General features: G+C 51.9%; 1 protein-coding gene across 3 annotated transcripts in view; it reads left to right on the plus strand.

The window, feature by feature from the left end:
• FLI1 (Fli-1 proto-oncogene, ETS transcription factor) overlaps positions 1-23,565 on the plus strand; it is a 119,568-nt gene that overhangs the window by 39,039 nt on the left and 56,964 nt on the right. For all 3 annotated transcript variants that reach the window (XM_054712656.1, XM_054712655.1, XM_008142550.3), the window contains exon 2: positions 22,551-22,759. In XM_054712656.1, coding sequence (XP_054568631.1) covers positions 22,551-22,759 — 209 coding nt within the window. The remainder of the gene's footprint in view (positions 1-22,550; positions 22,760-23,565) is intronic.

Below are 23,565 nucleotides of genomic sequence, written 5' to 3' on the forward strand. Positions count from 1 at the left end.
TGCGCAGAGGTGTGTGTTATGGGAAGGCAGGTGAGTTCTGTGTAAGAACAGAGGTCCAGGTACAGGATGTAACCCTTTTAAAAGTTGAGGCTGACGGGGATCCAGACCAAGGGGAGAGGAAGAAAGGCGCACCCTTCTCCAGAGACCACTGCGCGCTGAGCCCGTTGGCTCTGACTCACGCGGTTTGCATCTGCGTTCTGCTTGGCTTGCACTAATGCTCCGGCTGCTGGTCACTTGCTCTTGGTGGCCAGTTTCATTTCCTGGTTTTGAGAAAATGGCAGGGAGGCTGTTGCTCAGGCAAGCTGCGTGCGCCCCCGAAGGAAGTGTGCCATTTGAAAATGTCAAAGCCAGCAGCCTCATGTCCAGGGCATGCCATCCGTCACCCAGGGCCTCTGGGCCCTAATGAGCCCGCCGCAGGATAAAATGGGAACAAGCCGATAAAGATCAAGCTCTCGCCTTAAAGCTGCCTGCACTCGAACCAAGGAGGCAAGATCAAAAGGGAAGGAAAAGTGGCATCAAGATGAAAAAATAAATGCACTCACTGGCATGGTGTTCTTAGGCAAAGAAGGCGTTGGAGAGGGGTGGCCCGTGGAAAGGGCTGGGTATATGCTGTCCAGGGGACTGGGCTCACACCCTTCTGCTTACCCGCTTTGTGCCCAGGGCTGAGGCCTTAGCCTTTCAAAACCTTCCTTTCTTCAGCAAAATTGGGGGAGGGGTAGGGGGGAGGGGATGGGATAGTGTATCTCCACTTTATTAGGGTGATTAAGTAAGACTTTAGGTGTGGGAAGGCTCCTATTAAGATAAGGTCTTAAACTATAAAATAGTCTAAGATTCTCAGCTATGGTTGCTAAAATAACCGTCTGGAGGGAAACAAGTCTAGAAAAAATGCATCTTCTGCCATTTCCGTTAAAAGAAGAGAGAGGGGCAGGGGCTGAGCTGAATATAGGAATTAAACCAGCCAGGACTCTGTTCTGGCCCTTTTGCAAATGCTTCAATTCCTCGTTCATAACTTCACGGTATTCGCGGTTATCATCTGTACTGAAAGATTTAAGATGATCTTAGCACTGCTAAGATTCGGAGAAATCCGAAGAATCGTATTCTTCCTCCGATGCCATTTGGTTTCAATTTTCTGGGAGTCGGCCTCCAATTTCGGAGAGTTTTGCGACTGTGCCGTTGGTGTAATTCCTTGAGATCAGACTGATGATCAAGCAATAATCGTAGCGATTATCAGTATGTATTAGGACTTTGGATAAGATAGGCAAATAAAAGGTAACAAATACCTGTGTGGTTGTGGTTCCCTGGGTAGCTGCATGAATCAGGAGTCTGATTTTGGCTGGATTTGGGCACTAAACTGGGATGTGCTTATGAATCCCATAGCTTTGCTGAGCCCTCCCACCCTTATAGGCCAGGTCCCCTTGGACATTCATATGATTCCCATAAACAAAAAATAGTATTAAGAACAAGATTTTTTTTTTTAATTTACTTGCAAGGGTCTCATGCAACTGGGTCTGAGAAATTGTTTAATGCAACTCTACAGAGAGGACCTCAGAAGGAATAGGGCAAAGGACAATGGAAGGGAGTAACCCACATTGGGAGTGGTGGATCCTGAAGTTTCCTAATATGAGAACTTGCACCTGGTTGATGTCCAGAGGCCAAATCTCAGCTCTGGGCATCACCAGTGAGGCTACCTACCTGGGTTACATGGAGACCTTCCTCTCAGAGCCTTCACCCAAACCCACTAAACAGGAAATGCAAGCTACTTGAGCTGAACAGACAACCGCCCCCAGGTCCCCAACCCCCACCCCGCCCACCATAAGTACATTATTCTTTACCTTCCATCCTGATGGGCTGTGCACATCCCTTTACTATACCCAGGGCAATGCATTAGACATTGTTGGAAAAAGGCCTGGCAATCATTTGTACACTCGGGAAACTTACAACGGAAGGGGCAATGTGAATTAATGAGCTGTAGCATTAGCACTGTGGCTTCTGAAATCCATGAGATAGGTACTCGTGTAAGATTTGTCACACTTGAAATTCTCATTGTTGGCTTCAGATCCCGAATGGGTTTGTTGCCTGAGCAACTTTGAGAATGTGGGAACCTGGAGAGATTTCTCGAGACACACCCATTTCAGACCCAAGCCAGATACAGATAAAAATCTCCACTGTGGCTGCAATATCGGAAAACAAGCCGATGGCTAGCAGGGTGCCCATAAACTGCTGATATATGATAGAAGGAAACTAAAAAAAAAATAATGTTCTTTCTGATTCTAGGAAAGATAGATAACTACCACTTTGTGTGCATACTTTCTGTTATAATTCTATTTGCATAAGTTAAATATTTATGTTGGTGTATTTAGTAGTCTTCAAAATACATGATAGTGTGTGGGTATCTATGGGTGTGCAGGTGTGTGTGTGTGTGAGGGGGAGGAGGGGACCATGAGAAAAACTAAGCCCTCTTGGCATGGGGAGTAGAGCCTGGCTCAGCACCCAGACCAGTCCAGCCCCTAGCCTGCCTCCCGAAGGACCATACCAACCAGACCATAATGCTAAGCCTTCCTCTTCATCCCCCAAGCAAACATTTTCTAAAGGATCCATAAGTGTATGTGAAAGAAGTAGGGCTGTATTTCTGCCCTCAAGGGCCATATTTCGGCCATTGATGTAATTCTTCAATGGACAGGGACTTCTGAAGACCCCTTTCAAACGGAGTTTGTTTAGTCCAGGTTGCTCTGTAGGGATGACAGAGTGGGCCCTCAGCGGGAGCAGGAGAAAGGCCTCCTGATAGAGAACGGAGAGAAGGAATGGAGCCCTGGGCCCAGCACAGCTCCATCCCCTCGTCTGTAAAGCGAGGGTACACTCTCTGGCCCACCTCACAGCGTTAGCTTCAGGATCACATGACCGGGGAACTGAAAAAAAAAAAAAAAAAACTAAGCACGAAGTCAAATGAGATTCATATGATTGACACAAGTAAGGTATTTGTGAATGAGAATCCTAGGATAGACACACCTGGGGCGTGTTCACATCTCTCCAGTCGGTCAGGACCACGCCTGAGCACTGGCCCTCTGCGACCTGGTGCTTCTCTCCAAGGTCAGTGAGTTCTACAGCTTGGATAAACCCATGGAGGGAGTCTCGTCCAATTCCCTGTCTCCAAACCACGAACTTGACCATGCACAAGATGATCCTTTTGTTGTTACCCATCTTTTAAAGTTGATTTTTAATGAAATAAATAGCACATGGGTACATTCTTGTAAAAAATTCAAATAGAGAGAAAATAAAAGCCCCTTTGCCTCACCATGCCCCACAGTCTTATCACCCCCCCCACCCCCCCCCATCCTAGAAGTGGCCTTTAAGAGTTTATTGAAGTTCCTAAGATAGATTGTGTGAACAGTATGTCACCTTTTTCATCAGGAAACTTTCTCTCTGGCTGAGTTCCAGTCACTTCTGCTGGAATGTTGTTTTTGAGGTTTCTGTGGAGGGATTACTTCCTACCCAACTGCAGGTGATCAATATAATACATGTACTGGTAGTATTGAGGGCTTGGCAATCAGGAGCATAACTGCTTAATGAAAACTTGCTGGAAATAATTCATTATTTTTATGGACCTCAATAGCCATCAATAGTTCCCTGAGTTAAAGATTCCCACATCAGCATCACAGAACTTGGGAGCGAGGAAGGGTAAGTGTAGCCAGATTCTACTTGTTGTTTTTTAATTCTCACCTGATTGATTTTAGAGAGAGAGGGAAAGAGAGGGAAAGAGAAACATCAGTGTGAGAGAGAAACATTGATAGGTTGCCCCCTGTGTGTGCTCCGATTGGAGGTGGATCCCGGAACCTGGGTATGTGCCCTGACTAGGAATCAAACCTGAGACCTTTCAGTGCGCGGGACAGTGCTCAACCCACTGAGCCACACGAGCCAGGGCTGTGTTTTTCATCTTCGTCTTAATGAGTCATTTCACTGCTTCACCCCAGTAAGGTCACGGCAGTTGTATGACTTTGAGAGAATGTGCTCATGGGTAGCAAACACTCTCCATGCTACCCTCATCTCCCCACCCTTTCTGCCTGAGTGTCCTCTTGTCCCCTTCCTTTACTTTATGGAAAGGGAAATGGACGGAAAAGTCACCCTTTCGTAAGACTCCATCGCTGGTCACTGGTGGGGCAGAGGTCAGAGCTCAGATCCCCTGTCCCTGCCGCTTCTACTCTACATTACCCCTTCATCAGCCACTCCTTGCTGGCGTCCTGTACTAAAAATCAGGTATAACCAACCCACTGGGATATAGGACAGCCCAGGCTCTGCCTCCCTCGCATGACTCAAGAGCTGCAAAGCTCAGAGCTCCCCTCCCCCAGTTCATCCGCTGCCACCCCAGCTTTCCAAATGCTTCCAGACAGGATGCCCAGGTTCAAGGCCACTCCAGTTTCTGGGAATCTTCTAGCTGCCAAGCCTCTGCATCTGGTAGAATGACTAAAACCCAGCTTGCAAGGCAGAAAACTCTGGCTTTTTCTTCTGACGTCCCCACTGCACGGCGGCGTGCCACTGGACCAATCCCATATCCCAGCTCAGGCCGTGTCTTTGCTTGCAGACCATCGGTCCCACCTTAAAGTCCAGATAACACACGCCTACAGAAACCCTTTGCCAAAGAAACTGCTCTGGGCAGATTGCAATGGTTATCGACGTTTGCCTCGCCCTCTTATGTCCGGGCTGAGCATATCTCCTGCATTGATGTCAGAGCAAACAAAGTGGAACAGTGCAGAGAGCTAGGTCTGCGTTTCTGCTCTGGGGTCCCCTGCGTTACAGTATCTACACCAGGCTCTCCAGTGTGTAGACCAAAACAAAGCAAAACAAAAAAGAAGAAGAAGAAGAAAAAAAGCAGCAGCGAATACTGCTTGCTTTTGCATTTTCCCTTCTGTTTTCTGATTAGAGTCTCTGGGGCCTGCCGGTGCAGAGAGAACCTCAAAAGATCGTGTGAGCTGCGGATAAGCACCCGATGCTTATCGGCACTTTATCTCCTGCAAACTCACTCTCTGGGCTTCAAAGCCAGGGGCGAGCTCTAGCCCTGCGCTGGGGAGGCAGCTCCCGCAGGGCCTCCGCTGCAGGTGTGCCCAGGAGTCCTGGCTCCATCCTCGGGCACGTGGTTCCCTAGTTCCTGCCCACGCAGAAGAAGGAAGCAGGTTTATTCAATGTTTGGGGATGGGTTGTGGGGTAGTGGGAGCAGCAGAAAAACAAACAAACAAACAAACTGCGGGGTCTTTTGAAGCAAACCCAGAAAGGCAGAGAAAGGAGGTAAAGCAGGGGAGGGAAAGGCAGATTACCTACCCGCCAGGTTCCCCCCACCTCACCCCTCCCTGACTCATCCTAATCCTTAAGCTGCCAAGCAAGCCTGTGGAACCTTCAGAAGATGTTTTAACTCCCTCCATCTGCTCCCAGCCTACCTTCCCCGGCCTCCTTTGGGTGTGTCTTTGGCTTTCTATTGGGAACAATCCTTGGCAGAGAGTGGGACAGTGGGAAGGAGGGAGGGAGGGCGTGGGGGGGAGGGGAGTCGGCATTTTATTAGGCTGTTGGATTTGATTTATTAGGGGGGAAAAATCCTTCGCTTGCTTGCCACACAGGTTATTCTCAAAGTGAAAACTCTATTTTACTTTGAGAAAAAAAAAAAAAAAGAGTGGTGAAAGTGCCTCCAGTTATGAATGGAGCCCTTTGTTACCTTCCAGATCGACAAGACAGACTGTTTGGTTCATGTCTGTGCGCTAGCAAAGGAGTGCGGGGGCCTGGGAGACAGATGTGGCCTTAATTGCATGGAAATATTAGAAGATCGTTAAGCCATTTTGACAGGGTTTTCCTCTGGCTGCGGGAGCCAAGGGCCAGTCTGAAGCCACATCAGGCCTGGCCGGGCCCTCCGGCGGGGCCTCTGTCCCCACGTGGGAGGGACACATGGGCCTTGGGTCACTTGCCCTGATGTTAGAGGGAACTAGATGCCTGCTTACCATCAGCGCCCACTCTCTGCTCCTTAAGTGCAGACAGTAATTTCCCTTGAAACCCTGCGACTGAAGTGAGTATGTGGGGATGTGACCGCACGTGGAGGGAGAGGGGTCAGCCGGTCTCCAAACCGAAGGATGGGCTCCCCGGAGCTCTCGGGGAGTCACGGGGGGCCGGAAAGAATACATGGTTATCACAACAAATACTGGTATCTAAGGACAACAGCTTTTCTATCTACCATCTACTCACTTGCCCTTGGAGCTCACATTTGGTGCTCACAGACGCAGTGGCCCCTGGGAGCCTGAACTTAAGTCAGAGAAACCCTTGAATGATGTTGGGTTTACGACCAAGACCCCATCAAAGCGCTCAACCTCCCCACCCCCACCCCCAGTCCCCTACTGGCCTGCCAGACCCTTCCTACCCTTTCCCCCCTCCTTCCCCTAATTGCCTCAGGTGGTTTTCTGTATACTTAGAGAATGCACATTTTTTAACATTTGCCTAAATTAAAAACAATTAGGAGGATTAATCTGCTGGGAGGGAAGGGGAAATCCCTCCTAAACTACATTCAGCAATCCCTGTGAATTACAAGAGGGGATGTTTCAGATCAGATCTGTCTCAGTTCTGTCAGCCCTTCGGACGCTGACAGTCAGCGCCTGCGGTACATTAGCCGGGCAGCCCTCCCTCCAGAGGGGCGGGGTCATCTGAGCGTCCTACTGTTGGGGCCACTGCCTACAGTCGGGGTGGTGGGTGATGGCTTGGATGATGTTTGGGCCAGGGCTGGGGTGGGATGGGGACAGTGAACAGAGAAGGAGGGAGGTGAGAGGAGGGAGAGAATGTGCAGCAGCAAAGATCCTGTTCTCATGCAAATGTGAACCCAGAGGGAGAGAGGGAAGGGCCCCCTGGCAGAGGTGGCACCAGAGCCACCAGGCTGAGTGGCAGAGGCGGAGGGTTTGAGGGGACCAGCGCCGTGTTCAGGGCCAGGAGCACGTAGCCTGCAGCTCCGGGTTAACGGATGGACAATCACCACCCACTGGGATTGGGCCTTGGGGCCCGAGCCAGCCCATTGCCTTCCAGCCAGTCAGGGTGCCGGGCACCCACTGCAGGGTCTTACCACGGCTCAACGCCACCTGCCTTCTGGGTACTGTGTGAGGACCCGCCAGTGAGAGCCACGCATGTTACTAAGTGGACACAGTGCCTGGCAAACCCCTTAATGAATGAGCCTTCGAGGTGACCCTGCAGGGCTGTGCCCCTTCTCCCTGCTGCGAGCTGCTGAGAGGATGCGAAGTGTTTTACCTGGGGCCCTGGCTGGCTATTTATGACCAGGAAAGTCCCTGCTGCATTGGTTGACAGCCAGTGAACTGTTACCACCTGCCCCTGGGCCACATTCCTGCTCAGCTCACTGCTCTCCCCTCCTCTGAAATCCCCTGCCTCATGTCCCGCCACCTTCTCATGAGTTGGTGGGCTAGTGGCTTCCCCGCTTTGGGAGATGGCTCCCCTAGTGGCTGGGAGGCCATCGCTCGGGTCCAGGTCGTTCATGAGCTCACAGTCTCACACTTAGCAGAGTTCTTTGGTGGAGCTTTCTTGTGTAATTGAACCCTCACGATACTTCTTGATTCCCACCTCATTTAATTCAGGGTCTTCCCCACCATCTCCTTCCAACTGCAGAGCAGAGGCAGCGCTCACACAGCAGATCTGGAGCCGCTGCTCACTCCTTTGGGGTGACCCTCACATCCCCAAATCCTCTGCGTCTTCTCACACGTTTAGTTCACTGCAGAGACATGGTCATATCAGCGGAGGAAAAGTTTGTACACATCTCCCAATTCCATAGTAATCAACAAATGCCATTCAAGCATGGGAGTGTCATTTGCCCATTGACATTTTCCTGACTTTTATCATAGGGCTGATGCATAGCACACGTCCTGTGAATATTTGTCAAATGAATGAGTGAATGAATGAATGAATGCATCCGTGAAGGAGTGCTTTTTGGTGACAGATAGGTTTCATGATCCCATAATGAGACAGGCCGTGTTAAAGAAATATGCAAAGTGGCCTTTGCGTGTTTTGAGTAGCATGTTATCGGGCCACCGAGCAGAACCTGTGTTGGTCAGTGTGGTCACCACTCGTAACGTGTGGCTATTTAAATGCAAATGAACTGAAATTTTACATTCAGCTCCTCGGTCACACTAGCCCCCTTTCAGATGTTCGGCTCCTCTGTGTTGCACAACACAACGTTTACAACATTTCCTATGGTGGAAATTTCTATCGGACAGCACTCATTTCTGTTGGTCGAGAGGATCAAGGTAAAGCGTTCAATTTCTTTCTGTGTAGAAGAGTCATAGGCTTAAATACACCTTCTTTGTTGTTTCTTAATTTTGATTTTATCATAAGACTGAGGTTGAAGAGTGAGCTCCTGTTCTTTCCCAGAATCCTCAAACCTTTTGAAAAGTCATTCAGGCTGTTGGACCCGAAACCTTTGTTTTTGTTGTTGTTGTTGTTGTTAATCCTTACCCGAGGATATTTTCCCGTTGATTTGTATATTTAGAGTGGAAGAGACGGGGAGAGACACAGAGAGAGAGAAACATCAATGTGGGAGAAGACACGTCAATTGGTTGCCTCCCACACACTCTCTGATCAGGGCCAGGGATCCAGCCTGCAACCTAGGTATGTGCCTTTGACCAGAATTGAACCCAGGACCCTTCAGTCTGCAGGCCAGTGCTCTATCTACTGGGCCAAACCAGCTAGGACCAGACACCTTTCTTGATTTAGGATTAGAAGGAACAGGTGACCCTAAGGTTCCTCCAAGGGCATTTTGCTCCCTCAGTTTCCCAAGAAGGGCAGGGTGGGGAAGGTCGGCATCACGCACCTTGGCCTTCTCCTGAAAGTCTCCAAGCCCACAGTGAGCGCAGGAGATGCGACTCATGGCGAAACCAAGCAGGGGGAGCAGCTTGGGAACTAGACAGCCTTCGCCAGTGGGTCCTGAAGGAAAGGGACCGGGCAGGGGAGAGGAGCTGAGAGACTTCGGATGAAGTGTTTGGACATCTCAGGGCGCCCCCACCTGGAGGCTGGCTTCCCGTTTCCCATCAGTGTTGGGAGCGCCAAGGATCAAGCCTCCCGGCCACCAGGACACCAGGCCTTGAGGCAGACAGACAGACAGACAGGCGCGGCTCCTCCTGGGCAAGGCCGGCGCGTCCAGAAGCGTCCAAGAGCAGAACACTAAGTGCCCTTTACGGAGAAACGGAATCAGCCCCGCGTCCCTGGGAGCCGTCAGGGGGCTTCAGCTGGGATTGCTGTTCCAATCGCTTTAGTGAGATTGACCAAGAAAATACCGCCCTGTAATCCCACTGAGCTGTTTTCGTTGGACGGCCGCGGCAGGGCTTGTTCACAAAGTATCTGCCTTCCCTATAGATGGATGCCGAGAGACAGGAGGCCCCGTGCCAGACAGCCCAGGCTTGGCACTCGAGCCAAGCAAGGATGAAGGCCAGCCCGGTGGGTGACGGCGCGGAGGGTGGCTGCCAACCGAGAGACCGGCTGTGCGCCGGAGATGGAGCCTGAGCTCCCAGATGAGCGGGTGCTTGGCTGCACGTGTGCAGACAGGGCTGACCTCGGTTCCCCTTCCCTCCGCCCTGGAGAGAGAGCGAGGATGACAGCCAATGGGTCCGAGATGCGAGGACACACTGAGATGCCTGAACTTGCTCATAGCTCAGCCATATTCAGATTCAGGAGTGAAAGGAACTGCTATTTTTTAAAAAAATATATATATTGATTTCAGAGAGGAAGGGAAGAGGAGAGAGAAATAGAAACATCAATGATGAGAGAGAACCATTGATTGGCTGCCTCCTGCACGCCCCTCACTAGGGATCAAGCCTGCAATGTGGGCATGTGCCCTGACCGGGAATCGAACCGTGACCTCCTGGTTCATAGGTTGACGCTCAACCACTGAGCCACGCCGGCTGAGCTAAAGAAGCCGCTTTTAGTCATTTCTCTGGAGCCATAGGCATGAACTGGGACTGTCCCCGGCAGATGGCAGATGGGCTGGGGATTGAAGCTCTGGAAGGGTCTTCCGGTCGTGGAGGTGGGTCCTTTTCCATAACAGGCAAAGCAACAGGCCTGAGAAAGGCAGTGCTTTCCTGTTGGAACCTGTGGATTCTAACAGGGAGATCAAGCTTGGGGAGTGCTGACTACGTGACAGGCGTGAGTTAGAAGACTAGGACGATCGCCACTGTTTCACCGAAAGGAAACTGTGGCACAGAGCGATTAAAGAGCTCGCTCTAAGTCACAGAACTAATGCGTGCTGGGCGCCCAGCTCCGATCCCGACGCGTAGCTGTGAGTGTTCATCATGTCTCTGGGAAACCACAAAGAAAATCCATCCTTGACGGGTGTTCTGTCGAGTTGGAAAGACAGAACATAAACCTATGGAAAACTACGCTGTAAGGCAGGAGTTCAGTACAAATAAAGCAGCGTGACAGGCGGTCTGGAATGAAGTGCTGAATTGGTGGCAGAGAGAGAAAGGACTGCAGACTTAGCAGAATGAGCGGTCCCCGGGGTAGGCTGGAGGGGGCAGGGACACAACGTGGAGGGGATGGTGGAACTCAAGATGTGGAAGGTCAAGGATGTGATTTTGCACTCATTTATCTTATATCCCCTGTGCCTCCCAGATATCTGACACGTAGTAGGTCTTCCATACAAGTTTGGTGAGTGAATGAGATCTGATGAGGCGAGGGGATGAGGAAGGCAGGTCTATGCAGGGACAGCTGGGTTGATGGAAGGGAAAGGAATGCCGATTTTCACAGACATGTTTGCAGATGCCCAAAGAGCAACCCAGAAACGTATATAATAAATATTTCTTGTCTAAGGATAAGAAAGAGGCAGTAGGTCTTATGTAACAAAAAGAGAAACTATTTGAAATGGGGCATTAAAATGCAGAAGAAAGAGCAAGAGAGTAAGATGGAATAGGATCAAGATGCAGGAATAAGTGAGGAGGGCAGAAGGGCAAATGAACAGAGGGTGCAACGGGAACGAAGGGCCAGAGTAACACAGGCAGAGATGGGGCCGGGGCTGCTGAGCCAGCCCAGAAAACTGACCTCCTGAGGCATCCTCTCCTTCCATTATCCCCTTCCTCAAAGGTTTTGCCACATGTGGATGCAACAATATGGTAACCATATGCCCAGAGGCCACAGAAGAACAAACACCTCGGATAGGAGGGTTCATCCAGATGTGAAAGCTGGAAACACTGCCCTGGTCGGCTGGCTCAATTGGCTGGAGCATCGTTCTGTGCAGCGAAAGCTTGTGGGTTCGATCACCAGTCCGAGTGCATACAGGAGGCAGCCAATCCGTGATTCTCGCACATTGATGTTTCTCTCTCTCTCCATCTCTCTTTCTCAAATCAATAAACATATCCTCCAATGAGGATAAAAAAAAGAAAGAAAGTTAGAAATACTGTACACTCAGGACCCGAAGGGCATGAGGTCACCCAGCCTAGCTCCTTAGGCATGAACCATGGAAAGGAAATAGGCATTAAGAACGGGGACATGGACACGGCCTGCCAGGACACGGAATAAAATGGAGTCTCTTGCTCTGCCCAGTCTGTCCATCGGGGTGAGACAGCGGGAGGCAGGCCCCTGCTTCTCGAGGCGGGCTTGCGCCGGTCCTCCTGCCGGGTGCTCCCTGGGGACAGCGAGGAGGCATTGGCAGAGGGCCCCGTGCACAGGTTTCCTCGTGGGCCTCCTGTGACTGTAAGGGCACCAGCTGCCACAGCAGCTGTCACGTGAGGAGATGGTCGGATAAGATCACAGCTTCTAGGAAAAGAACCTCACTTTTTGGGGGGGAGGGGTCAGTGGCTTCTTGCTTAAATTTGAACAAGATAGTCACAGGGTATGGCTGGTTAAAAAAAAAAAATGGACAAGCCTGGGGTGCAAGGCTTACTGGCAGTTGCTCATAGCCAAGAGATAGAACAGGACATCGGGCTGGTGGTCGAGGTGATGGCTGGGGAGGAAGGTCTGTGCATTTCCCATCATGCTCTGGGGGTTATCCCTCAAAAAGGCCATTGCACACCTACTGGGGACCAGGAGCGGTTTGAGCAACTGGGATGGAAACAGTGAGTAAGGTGGACATGGTTCCTCCCTCCGGCAGCAGAATTCGTCTTTGAGGAAAAGGATGGGAAAGTTCTCCTGACCCCAGGAGTCAAAGAAGCACCCCAGGGCACATGCCACCTCCCTTTTCTCTTCTCCTGGGGCTCACAGAGCATTGCAGGAAGCACTGTCCCCAACCCGGTAGACTGGAGTCCATTGCCCCGGGGGAGCCCATCGATTCCAACCTGAACTGCCTCACTCGCCCCCTTTCCTTTGTCACTCTTGTCAGCAGGGACCAGATTGAGATCCTTTGGGTACAGCCACAGGCCGGGCCCATGAAGCCCGGGCTGCAGGGAACTTGCCCAGCCTCCCGCTGTCAAGCAATAAGAACGCTCAGGAACTCTGTCTTGGCTCCCAGACTCTGGGTGACATGCAGACCCCATGACGCACCGCAGCCTTCCAGGCTCCCAGCTGTCTGGGGTCTGGGCCGCGGGGCCGTTCATCATCGGTGAAGAGCATTAAACGCTCAGTAGACAGCAGTTAAAGTTCTCCGGGAACCCAGAGGCTAGGGAATCCACCCAACCTCCCAAAGGCAGGAAGGCTCCGCATGGACCCAGCTGGGAGCGGGGGCCTGTTATAGGAGCAGACTTTTAAAGCAGCACCTTATGGAGTGAAGAGACCGAGGTGGTGGTTTGCTTCCTTTGCCCTTCGCCTTTGGACCCCTTCCACAGTGATCATGCTCATGGAGCCTCTGGGAGACAGAGCCTGCCCCCAGCCGGGTCCAGATCTCCCACCCTCCCCTCGTGCCACAGCCTGTGCAGATGGAAAACCACACTCAAACACAGAACCTCTCCTATTGCATAGGCACCGGGCACCAGCCCCTTGGCTTGGAGCGCCTGCCATGCCAGTCTTTGACCCTGTCGTTGTCCTTGGGCAGAGAAAGGAAACGGGGCACTCTGAGCAACAGGACTTTAGCCACTGCTGTTCCAGTCTTGTTAATGACGGGAGCAGCCAGTCCGTGCGCCAGGCAGAATGCAGCCCCAGGGCCAGCGGAGAGCAGTGAAACGCACAGGCAACTACTTCTGCCGGTGGTCCTGGGCCCCCTTTGAGGACGCTGCCTTCCCTGCCAGCGTCGCCCCCTGGCATCGGGGTTGTGTTTTGATGGTTCACGGCTCTTTGTTCATCCTCCCCCTTTGCCCTGGTGAGGGCTTTATTTCATCTTTCCATCCCAGCAAATCGGCAAGAGAACACGGGCTCGATTTCACAGGAGAGAACACCTGAGCTTCCCCACCACAGTGAGCCTCGTGTCTCACCCTCATTCTGCCCTGTCCCTCGGGCACCATGGGGTCCACCTCAGAGGTCAGGTCTCCCCTATTAACAGAGGGAGCTTGGCCTTTGGACTGACAAATGTAACTACTTTATATATATATTTAAAAGAGGAAGGGAAAGGAGAGAGAGAGAAACATTAATGAGAATCATTGATCAGCTGCCTCCTGCACGCCCCCTACTGGGGATCGAGCCCGCAACCCGGGCATGTGTCCTTGACAGGAATTGAACCTGGGACCCTTCAGTCTGCAGGCTAGGGCCAAATGTAACTACTTTTATACAAGAGATCACTGTTGACCCTTTCGCGGTCCCCACGGTCCTGGAGGAAAAACAGCTTGGAGGGCGGACAGACCCACCCTAAGGACACAGAAAGGAAAGCGGACGGTAAACGTCCCTTTCCCCGGGGCTCAGATGAACCTCTGTCCCCTTCCGCTCACCTTCCATAGTCAGCACTTGCTTCTTTTCAGCAGTAAAATCATTCTCTGTGGGAGGAGGATTTCACTTTGATCTTTACAGATGCCCTTTAAATGTGGTTATGGTCAAAAAAGTGACTGCGAAAACTCAACGTCAACGGGCAAAGGTAAAGCCCACGGGAGCCCTGGAGCAGCGCCTAATGGGAGACAGTGATGAACAGGGGCCCCTCTGGATTCTGTTACATGAGCGCCTTCCGAGGACCGGGACCCTCTGCTCTGAACTCCCTTCAGGCTGGTCCCCGTAATTTATTAAACTCCATTAAATAAAGTACTTTCATCTGCGAAGGATTCCAGTTCCATGTTCGAGGAACTTGGCTGCCTTGGTCTAGGACCTAGGTCATCCCCTCCCCAGTAAGTGAAGAGCTAAGTGCCAGGGAGGGAGGAGGGAAACTGGGAGGGGGGGCAGTGAGGGCAAATTTCAAGAAGATGCTTGAGGAAGCAGACAAGCTCTGTGCGCTTGCAGGGCAGCGTGGGGCTGCAGCAGAGCCCAGGGTCGAAGTTAGCAAATGGCAAAGTCTGGGACAAGCACAGAAGCCTTGCAGTCAGGCTGCTGGCTCGCAGGGTCACCTGCTGAGGGACCAGAGGCAAGAGCTGAGCCTCTTTAGGCCTCAGGTTCCTTTTCAACTATTGATGATCCTCGCTCACATCTAAGAGGAGACTTTAGAAGGCCTTAGGAAGGCCGAATGCGGTCACGGTTGTGTACGTTCCTTGTAAGCTTCTTGCCGTCAAACAGTCCTTGTTCTATTCTTTCTCACCCGACAAACACGGTCCTTGTTTGTTTCCTCCTTGTTGAGTGTCTGGGGTAATTCCGTGGTGTGGTTATCGGAGGACTTAGGTCTAGATGCTGAGATGGAGTCTCCTCACTCTAGGAACCCAGAGAGGCTAGGCTCTGTGCCTCAACTTCCCCACCTAGTCAGTCCGGGTGCCGATTCCTGCCATCCGGTGCCTGTAACCACAGTGAGAGGACATCCAACGACCGTCCTCTACCTCCTTTGAGTATGAATTGTCTTGTTGCTGATGAACCTGAGAGCAGATGTTCCCGTGGCGACATAAATGGTCCCCAAATCTAGTGACATAAAAGAGCTATTATGCTCCTCAGCTCAGTCAGCCTTCCTCCGAAGGTAACTCAGTCCCAAGTCTGGGGATGGACACTGGCTGGTGGCTGGTGGCTGGTGGCTAATGGCCTCAGGTCCCCTGGCTGTGGGCCTCTCGGTGCGGTTACTCTGCTTGCGCTGGTTGGGCTTCCTCACGGCATGGTGGACAGTGCCCAAGGACTAGGGGCCCAAGACAGAACAAGAAGCAGGTGGAAGTCGAGATGCCATTGAGCACCTCGCCTTGGAAGTCATGCAGGGTCACTACTGTCACCTTCTGCTGCAGAGGCAGTCACAAAGTCCCTCCTGGGCCCCCGGGGAGGGGAAGTGGCCCCTACCTCCTGATGGGAGAGGCACAATTCAGAAATATCACTCTGCCGTTTGGGTCAAAGGCAGCCAGCCAGGCCGGAGCGCAGGCAGCCGGCATGTTCCTGTGCAGGGAGCTTTCGGCTTCTATGTGGTGACTGAGGGCTATTCTCCACCTTCTTTCTGAGGCAACTTTGAAGAAATGTACCGTTTCTTCCCTCTTTCCACCTGCCCGCCATGGGGTGGAAATAATGAGCCAGCAGTGGGCTGGCAGACAGAGGGAGAAGCAAAGCCTGGCCCGTGTGGCTCAGTGGTTGAGCGTTGATCTATGAACCAGGAGGTCAGGGGTTCAATTCCCAGTCAGGGCACGTGCCCTGGTTGTAGGCTTCATCCCCAGGGGGCATGAAGGAGGCAGCCAATCAATGATTCTCTGTCATCATTGATATTTCTGTCTCTCTCTCCCCCTTCCTCTCTGAAATCATTAAATATTTTTTTAAAAAAGAAGGAGAAGCAAAGGACTTGAAGTAGCTCACAACAGCCGCTGCTCCAGACACTCTAGGCCTGACTGTGGTGAGACTCTCCTCCCCTCCCCGCAATCCCCCCCCACCCCCCCGCCGCCACCACCACCACATACACACACACCAGCCCATAGCTGCGAGCCTGCTGGTTCCCAAAGGGAAAAGGCAGAGGAATTTGCTGAAGTGCATGTGCCCTCAGGCTGGCAAGAGAAGGGACTTCGTGTCATTATGCAAATAACCTAATAAAAAGCCAAAAGCTGTGCTGCCTGGGGGACCGGTGACTGGGAGGTTAGCTCTCAGCCGGGACTTGGTCTGGTTGCCTTTGACATTCCTTCCACCGGCCTCCAGCCCAGCTCCTCAGCCACAGAGCCTGTCCTGAAAGGTTCCAGCAGGACAGGGGAAAGCAAGGGAGGACACAAGGTGGGCCATGCCTGGGTCATGCCTGGGCTGGAAATAAAACTCAGTCTCATTGTAAGAATCAGGGAAAGATCAGGAAAGACTGGGACTTTTCCTTCTCTGACTTCATTTGGCTCATGATTGTGGATGGTGCGTGCATCCTTCCCGCACCTGGAATTTCTCTCCTAGATTCCTGGATAGAATGGGGGTGGGGGGGGGGAGGGGGGTGGTGTCCTCAGCATATCTCTCACCTTCTCTCGCTGCGAGGGAGGCGCTTTCATCTCTGCCTCAGCTGAGCTGTTTGGGGGTGCAGAGTCCTCTGCTCAACGTTATTATCAGCAGGGCCATCACGTGGCAACACTCTGACCACATCCCCCGCCGCTTAACTGATATGCACATGGAAACTAACCTTCGACTTAATCTGCAAACAAATGTTTGAAGATTCATCTGCTAGTATAGAACATGAAAAGAATATAGAAATGCATATACATCTGCATATATATGTACATGTATGTAACAAATCCCAAAATAAGGGAAGTGTTTTAAATTAGTGGATTCCCAGCAACGCACACAGCTCTGTTCTGGCATTTGCTGCCTACATGATATGTGAACAGCGGTATGAGCAGATGCTAGCCGCCTACTATGTTGATGATCTAGGCCCCGAGGCCTCCTCCCCTGTTGGCATGGCCATTTGATGGAGCCTTATCTGTGCCACCTAGAGGCCTGAATGCTGAAGCTGAGAGGGGACCGAGGCCCAGGGGAGCAAGGCCAGGTTTGAGAAGGACAGTGGACGCGAATGAGGGAAGTCAGCTCCGGACCCTAGAAGGCCCATTGAATTCGCATCTCAAAATCTATCGATTATCTGCAATCTTGCTCATTTTGGACCTTAGGCAACCTTGGTTACTTTGAAGTAAGCAACAGTTGAGAAGGGGCTAATCTCACTGGATTTATCTGTCCCCCTGTCCCACCCCCATCTCCAATCCACAGGTTCCCAAGTCATCTGTCAGCATTGTGAGTCCTTAAAAAATGTTTTTAATGTAAGGATTTACTGTGTCCTGAGATCTTTAGGCCCTTGGTTTAGGTATTTTACTTGTGTGATCTCATTTTGTCTTTATTGGAAGTCTATCGGGTTAGGCAGTATTTTTGTCCCCATTCTACAGAGGAGGAAACGAAGTTGCGCCAGGGGAGGCACAAATGAGCTTGGATTGGAACTCGGAGCTCTCTGAGATTGTGCTGTTGGTTACAAGAGACTCCAGAGTTACCCCCAAAGAGTTCATTCTAATTGGCGAGTGAATGGTAGTGATTAAGTAACCAGACAGCAGATCTGAATTTGAATCCCAGATCCCTCTCATTTGCTGTGTGACCTGAGCAAGTTACTGCATTTCTCTGAATATCCATCTTCTTATCTGAAAAAATAGGGGTGATAGTGGTACATCCCTCATAGAATAAACAGTAGAGTAAACAGTGCTTTGTACTTAATCAATGCTATGATCAGTGCCTGCTGCTTTGATCTGTTTTTGAGAATAAGGACACAGGATGGATTATAAGTGAGGTGCCAGGTTGGGTAAGAAAGAGGTCCCACACCAAGACAAGTGCCTCATTGGCCATGGATCTCTGCTGGCTCCCTGGGCCAGCAGGGGATCATGGGAAGGAACACTGATACAATGTGGTCAGCACTTCTATGGATACATATGGCCATCTGCTTGACTCAGGGCTAAACTGCCACTTCAGGAGTTGCCCTGGCCTGAGAGCTCCGGTAATGGGGCCAAAGGGGATGCCCATATGCTGAGCCACTTCCCTGCTGGGAGTCAAGGACTGTGGCTCCCTCTGGATCAGCACTCATTGGCTGGAGGACCAGAGCATCCTGACTCTCCGGCCCAGTCTTCCCAGCATTCTGCAGGGCAAAGGATGAGGGCTCCTGAAAATCTAATCAATGAACCAATGAGGGCTTCCTTTCCCAGGGGCAACTAATGGGGCAAAGAGTTACCCCATGGCCGGGCACCACAGGATTAGGGAGCCCCCACTCCTGTATTTCCTACTTGGAAGTCTGTTTTTAGGTAGCATGCTCTCAACAACCTGGACTCAGCATGTCTTTAAAAGAATAACTAGTCTTCATCTGAATGAAAGGATGAGTGGAGAATCCAAAGTCAATCAGAGAGGTCATTAAACACCAAGGAAATGAGTCACTCGGAGGAGAGTTTATTAATTCTTATGCATTTTTTATATTCAGTCTTATCATCCCAAAGCTAAATTCTAAGCCATTCCTCAATGAAAAGTTCTTGAACGCCAACAATGCACTTATTTCTGTCAAGAGTTTGAAGAAGTTCACCCAAGAGTTTTACCTGCCGCCTTAACAAGTTTTGAGAGTTTAAGTAAAAGTAAACCGTGTTATAAGACACACATAAACGGCAGCAGCTATACATGTGTCATAGCTACAAGCGTGTCATGGAAATGTCTGCCAGCTCAGCAGCTCCTCACCTGATAAAGGCAGCCTGTTAGTGCCCTCGTCCACACTGTCACCCTCAGTGACATTGGCGGGTCCCCAGCAGGGACATGGTGCTCACACAGTCTGCCACCCCACAGCAGCTTGGAGAAGGTCCCCTGCCCACCATAAAGACGCTGTGTCCTTGCCAAGGTCCCAGTAATAATGTGGTCTTGGGAGTCTGTTCGTCTCCATTCTAACTGAAATGAAGAATGGAGATAATATAATGCGTTTAATGGATGCTATAACCAAACTTCTATTCCCAAGGCTTTCCACCCTGGATGGCCAACGGGGATGCTCTTTCCTCGCAAAGGCCATGAGGGCTTTCTCCTCAATTCCAACTTTCACCAGGCTCTCAAACCAGCTTGTTGGGGCCCTCTCTCCCCAAATCCATTATTCCTCCTTGGTGGTCTTCATCGCCCTTCTCCTGCCTATATTGGGTTTTCTAATTCAGTCCAGCAGGCCAGACGGGGAACCCTTCCTTTATCTTCCCTCTTCTCTCTTCCCAGCCTTCTGCAGCCACCAATTCTTTCTCCATACCATTGGGGGCCAGGAAGGGGGCGGGGGGGGGGGGAGAAAAAGCCATTTGTCTATTATGATTGTGAACAGAATTGTGTGCATGTTTGTATGTGTGTGTTTATGAGTGTGTGTGTATGAGTGCGTGTGGTACATGTGCATGTGTGTGTGTGTGTGTGTGTGTGTGTGTGTGTGTGTACCCAAGCAGTATTCCCACCCGGCCTTCAGCTCGAACCACGGCAGGACCAGGAGGTTTCAGGAGTGAGGAGCTCATCCACCTCACAGTGGGAAGGACCAGTCATGTGTCCGGGGGAAAGGACACTCCGGCACAAGCAGGGACTAGGAACTCTTAACACACAGAGGTACCCGAGTGGGCTTGCCTAGTGAGCAGTGAGGACAGTTAGTTTTGGACAGGAGTGACAGCAGGGAGTCCCAGGACAAGAGGGTGGGCAGCTGGGGCAAGAGCTGAGTTCTAGAAAACAAGCCCATGAGAATGGGTTTGCTGTTGTCGGTGAGGAGGGGCTCCGGGGGTATCTGAGCAGGGGTTGCGGCAGGATGGCAGTCGCATTTACAACCTCAGAGAGAGCGCGATCTGACCAGGGAAAGGCAAGGACGGGAAAGGCAAGAGCGTGGGAATATGTCACTGCCGAGGAAATGCAGGGGGAAACCCCTGGTCACAGACAGGACACACAGAAGCGTGAGGGGTTCTGGGGTAAACCTGGGCTTTCTCTTCCTGTGATGTGGCCACGTGACCAAGTTCCCTTTGATTGTGACCTGTTTTCTAAAGGAAACTTCTATTCCCAATGAGTTCAAACTGCTTTTGTGTCCTTTACCTCATCTGCACTGTCTCATCAGTGACGCCTCCTCAGTGTGCCATGCTCCATACCCCAGCTTTGCCTGAGCTGCTCTTTGCTGCAGCCTCTGGCTGTGAATACAAACCATGGTTTTGCCATCTGCTGGGCCCGTTGTCTTGACCCTCCTGCCTTTTCTTACTTCCTGTCCTACCCTCTGTGGGGACAATGGTGGCATCCTTTGCCTTTCATTGAGCATCTCTAGGCCCAACCCTGCCTCCCAGGGCTCCTGCCTCTGTTATCCATCATCTTCTCCCCTAAGGTATAGGAAAGGAGATGGAAGAAAGTCTTTATTGGAAACTCCAGAATTCGTGCAGGATGTACCAAGCATGTAAGCCCCTCTCCAGAGCAGAATATGACACCCGATTCCTTCAAGGTCGTCTCTTCTTGTAGCAGAACTGGGGACTGTTCTTCGCCTTGGCCACTGAGAGGGTCTTTGGGGGTCCCAGTTGGGAATGTGGCCCTCCCCCTCATGTAGAACCCCGGGAATTCATAAACTAAGGCTCAGCCCTCTAGATGATTACAGTGTCACACTTTCAACTTGGAGCCATAACCCTGGGCTTGGATGGCAGTTCAAAACTGGTTTGGGCTCTAGCTGGTTTGGCTCAGTGAATAGAGTGTTGGCCTGCGGACTGAAGGGTCCCAGGTTCGATTCCAGTCAAGGGCACGTACCTCGTACCTTGGTTGCAGGCTCTGGTTGAGGTGTGTGCAGGAGGCAACCAATCGATGTGTTTCTCTCACATTGATGTTTCTCTCTCTCTGTCTGTCCCCCTCCGTTCCACTCTCTAAAAATCAATGGGAAAATATCCTTGAGTGAGGATTAGCCAAAACAAAAAACTGGTTTGGGGTATGGAGTCAGGGCTGCTCCCTAACTGAAATGTAGAATGGAGATAACAATATATGGATAATGGTATAATCACCAAAAGATGAATGGCTCTGGAAGCACAGCCTGGGTGGCTTAGTTAACAGAAGCTTATTTATTTTCTCACCGTTCTGGAGGCTGGAAGTCCAAGGTCAGGGGCCAGCAAGGTTAGAAGCCTCTCCCTGGCTTGCAGGTGGCCTCCCTCTCAGGACTCTCCATGTGGTGGCTCCCTGTGCTCACATGTCACTGCTGTCTCGCAGTGTCCATATCCACCTCTTACAAGGACGCTCGTCAGATTGGCCTAGGACCCGTCTAAAGGCCTCGCTTTAAGTGAGCCATCTCTTTAAAGAACCTACTTCCAGAGACAGATACATGCTGAGGCTCTGAGGTTGGGCTGCAGCAGATGAATTTGAGGGCAACAATTCAGCCCCTAACAGGTAGCCTGCGAGAATCTTCACTTGAACACCAATAATCGTCATAACTAACATTGATGGGGTGTCCCTTAGCATGTGCCAGAGACTGTTGTATTTTTCGTGTATTAGTCCATCCCGTCTTCACAACTGTAGATTGTATAGGTCAGAATGAGTTAGAGTTTACCACCTTCTTTTCTGAAAATGGTCATCTTCACTTGGTGTAGTTTTGTGATTTAGTGAGCACCACAGCCCCGCCCGTGACCCAGGGTCCCTGTGACTTGAGGGGACTTGGAACAATGGGAGAATCGCATGCTCACGCTTCGGTTGGTAGAAGGCCTCTGGAAGCACAAGGCTTCCATCCTCAGCCCATGACCTCCACACACCTGTGTCAGGTGACAGGTCAGTCCAAGAGGGAAACAGCAACCTCTTTCAGAAGGTCCCCGGATGGATTCTCCCATCCACATATCTGAGGCTCTGCCCTCACCCCTGGGCAGGAGTAAGGCAGGAAGCTGTCATCTCCAGGGGTCCCATGAGAATGCCTGATGGAGCCCTCTGTCCCTGGGAGTGAACGGCCTCCCATCGGAATCCTGGGTGTGCAAGACACACTCACACATCCCGGACAGCTCTTACACAGGTTGCTGAGCAGTTCTTAACATGCTAGACACCTGTCCCTAGATCTTCTCATTTGCCCCACTTATCAACTCTGAAAAAGCTATTCTTTTTCCTGTTTACAGATAAAGCTAACCAAAATTAGCTGGGGCCACAGCCCTGGGCCCCACCCTTCCCCTGTGTGACCCTGAGCTAAATACATAACCTCTCTGGGTGGGTCTCTCTGGCTTCACCTGTGAAATGAACACTTACTCTCACTCCCCCAACCCCCCAGCTTAACTGCCCCCCACAGCTGGTCAGAGGCATTTCCGCTTCTGCCTGGCTGAGCCCAGTGAGCCAGCACCACCCATGCTCACTGTGTACCCACGTTTCTGGGCCTCCTGCTCCCACCCTCCTTTCTAGGGGTCCCAGCTACAGATGCAACAAATGAACACAGGCCTATGGACCTCCCCCCCATCCCCACTTTAATGCCCAAACTCCCCTGTCACCCAAGGTGACCTGCCAAGAAACCATCCCGTTTGCATATGGGTAGACTTGCGCTGAGTGTGAGTCAATCAGCATCCGAGGAGTGGCCTGGGCCGCCCTGCCAGCTCAGAGGAAGCGCAGGTGAGGAGTGGCACCGGGCCAGGAGTGACGCCGGGCTTTCTCTCTCCTTCTCGGCCCTCCAGGAGGCTCTCTCAGTGGTGAGCGACGACCAGTCCCTCTTCGACTCCACGTACGGAGCGGCCCATCTCCCCAAGGCCGACATGACCGCCTCCGGGAGTCCTGACTATGGCCAGCCCCACAAAATCAACCCCCTCCCGCCACAGCAGGAGTGGATTAATCAGCCGGTGAGGGTCAATGTCAAGCGGGAGTACGACCACATGAATGGATCCAGGTAAGCCCGCCAGGCCTGCGCGGCTCCAAGGCCAGGTGTGGGGCTGGGGGGAGGGGGAGGGCTGGAGGCATGCTTTCTGTCCTTGTCTGAGCAGGCAGCTCTGACCTAAGTGGTTTCTGGCATTTAGGGTTCCTGCAGCAGGTGAGGTTCTCGCTGGTGCTGAGCCAGGAGCCTGAGAGAAATGATAGAGAGAGAAAAAGAGTGAGAGACACCAACGTGAGGGCTGTGGGCGGAGCAGGGCCGGCCAGCACACCTGGCTCCCTGGGGTAGGCCCATGACCTCCTCTGCAGACGCTATGGAGGCCCAGGTACAGCCCCTCGTGGGGATAACTCAGCAACAAGACGCTCCTCCCTGGCCTGTTGAAGATCCTTGACCCCTCTGTGCGGGTCTCGCCGGAGCAAGGATGACCACACCGTCTTAGAGTAAGAGTCCACCTGATGACACAGGGGAACACATCCACGGGCTGGCTGTGTGAGCGGGGACACACCACACTTAGGAAGTGTGTTTGGAGCTGGTGGTGCCTGGGCAGGCAAGACTGTGCTCGTAGAAGTGGAGGGAGAGTCCAAGGAGAGAAACATCACCGGGGCAAGGAAGAGCAGGCATGGCGGCAGGGAGCCCAGGTCCAGTCCTGGTGCTGCCCTTGGGCATGTGGCCTGTGTCTGAGCGCCAGCTTCCTCCTGCCTGAGAGAGCACTGGAGGCTGACTGCTCCGCAGGCTCGCTCCCAGGGTCAGCTCTCACGCTGGAGGGAAGGACCCAGGAGAGTGCCAGGCCTCCGAATGTGCTGGGCAGTGATGTGGTCACCACG

The sequence above is a fragment of the Eptesicus fuscus genome, chromosome 23 (genome assembly GCF_027574615.1).
Source record: "Eptesicus fuscus isolate TK198812 chromosome 23, DD_ASM_mEF_20220401, whole genome shotgun sequence".
Taxonomy (NCBI): Eukaryota; Metazoa; Chordata; class Mammalia; order Chiroptera; family Vespertilionidae; genus Eptesicus; species Eptesicus fuscus.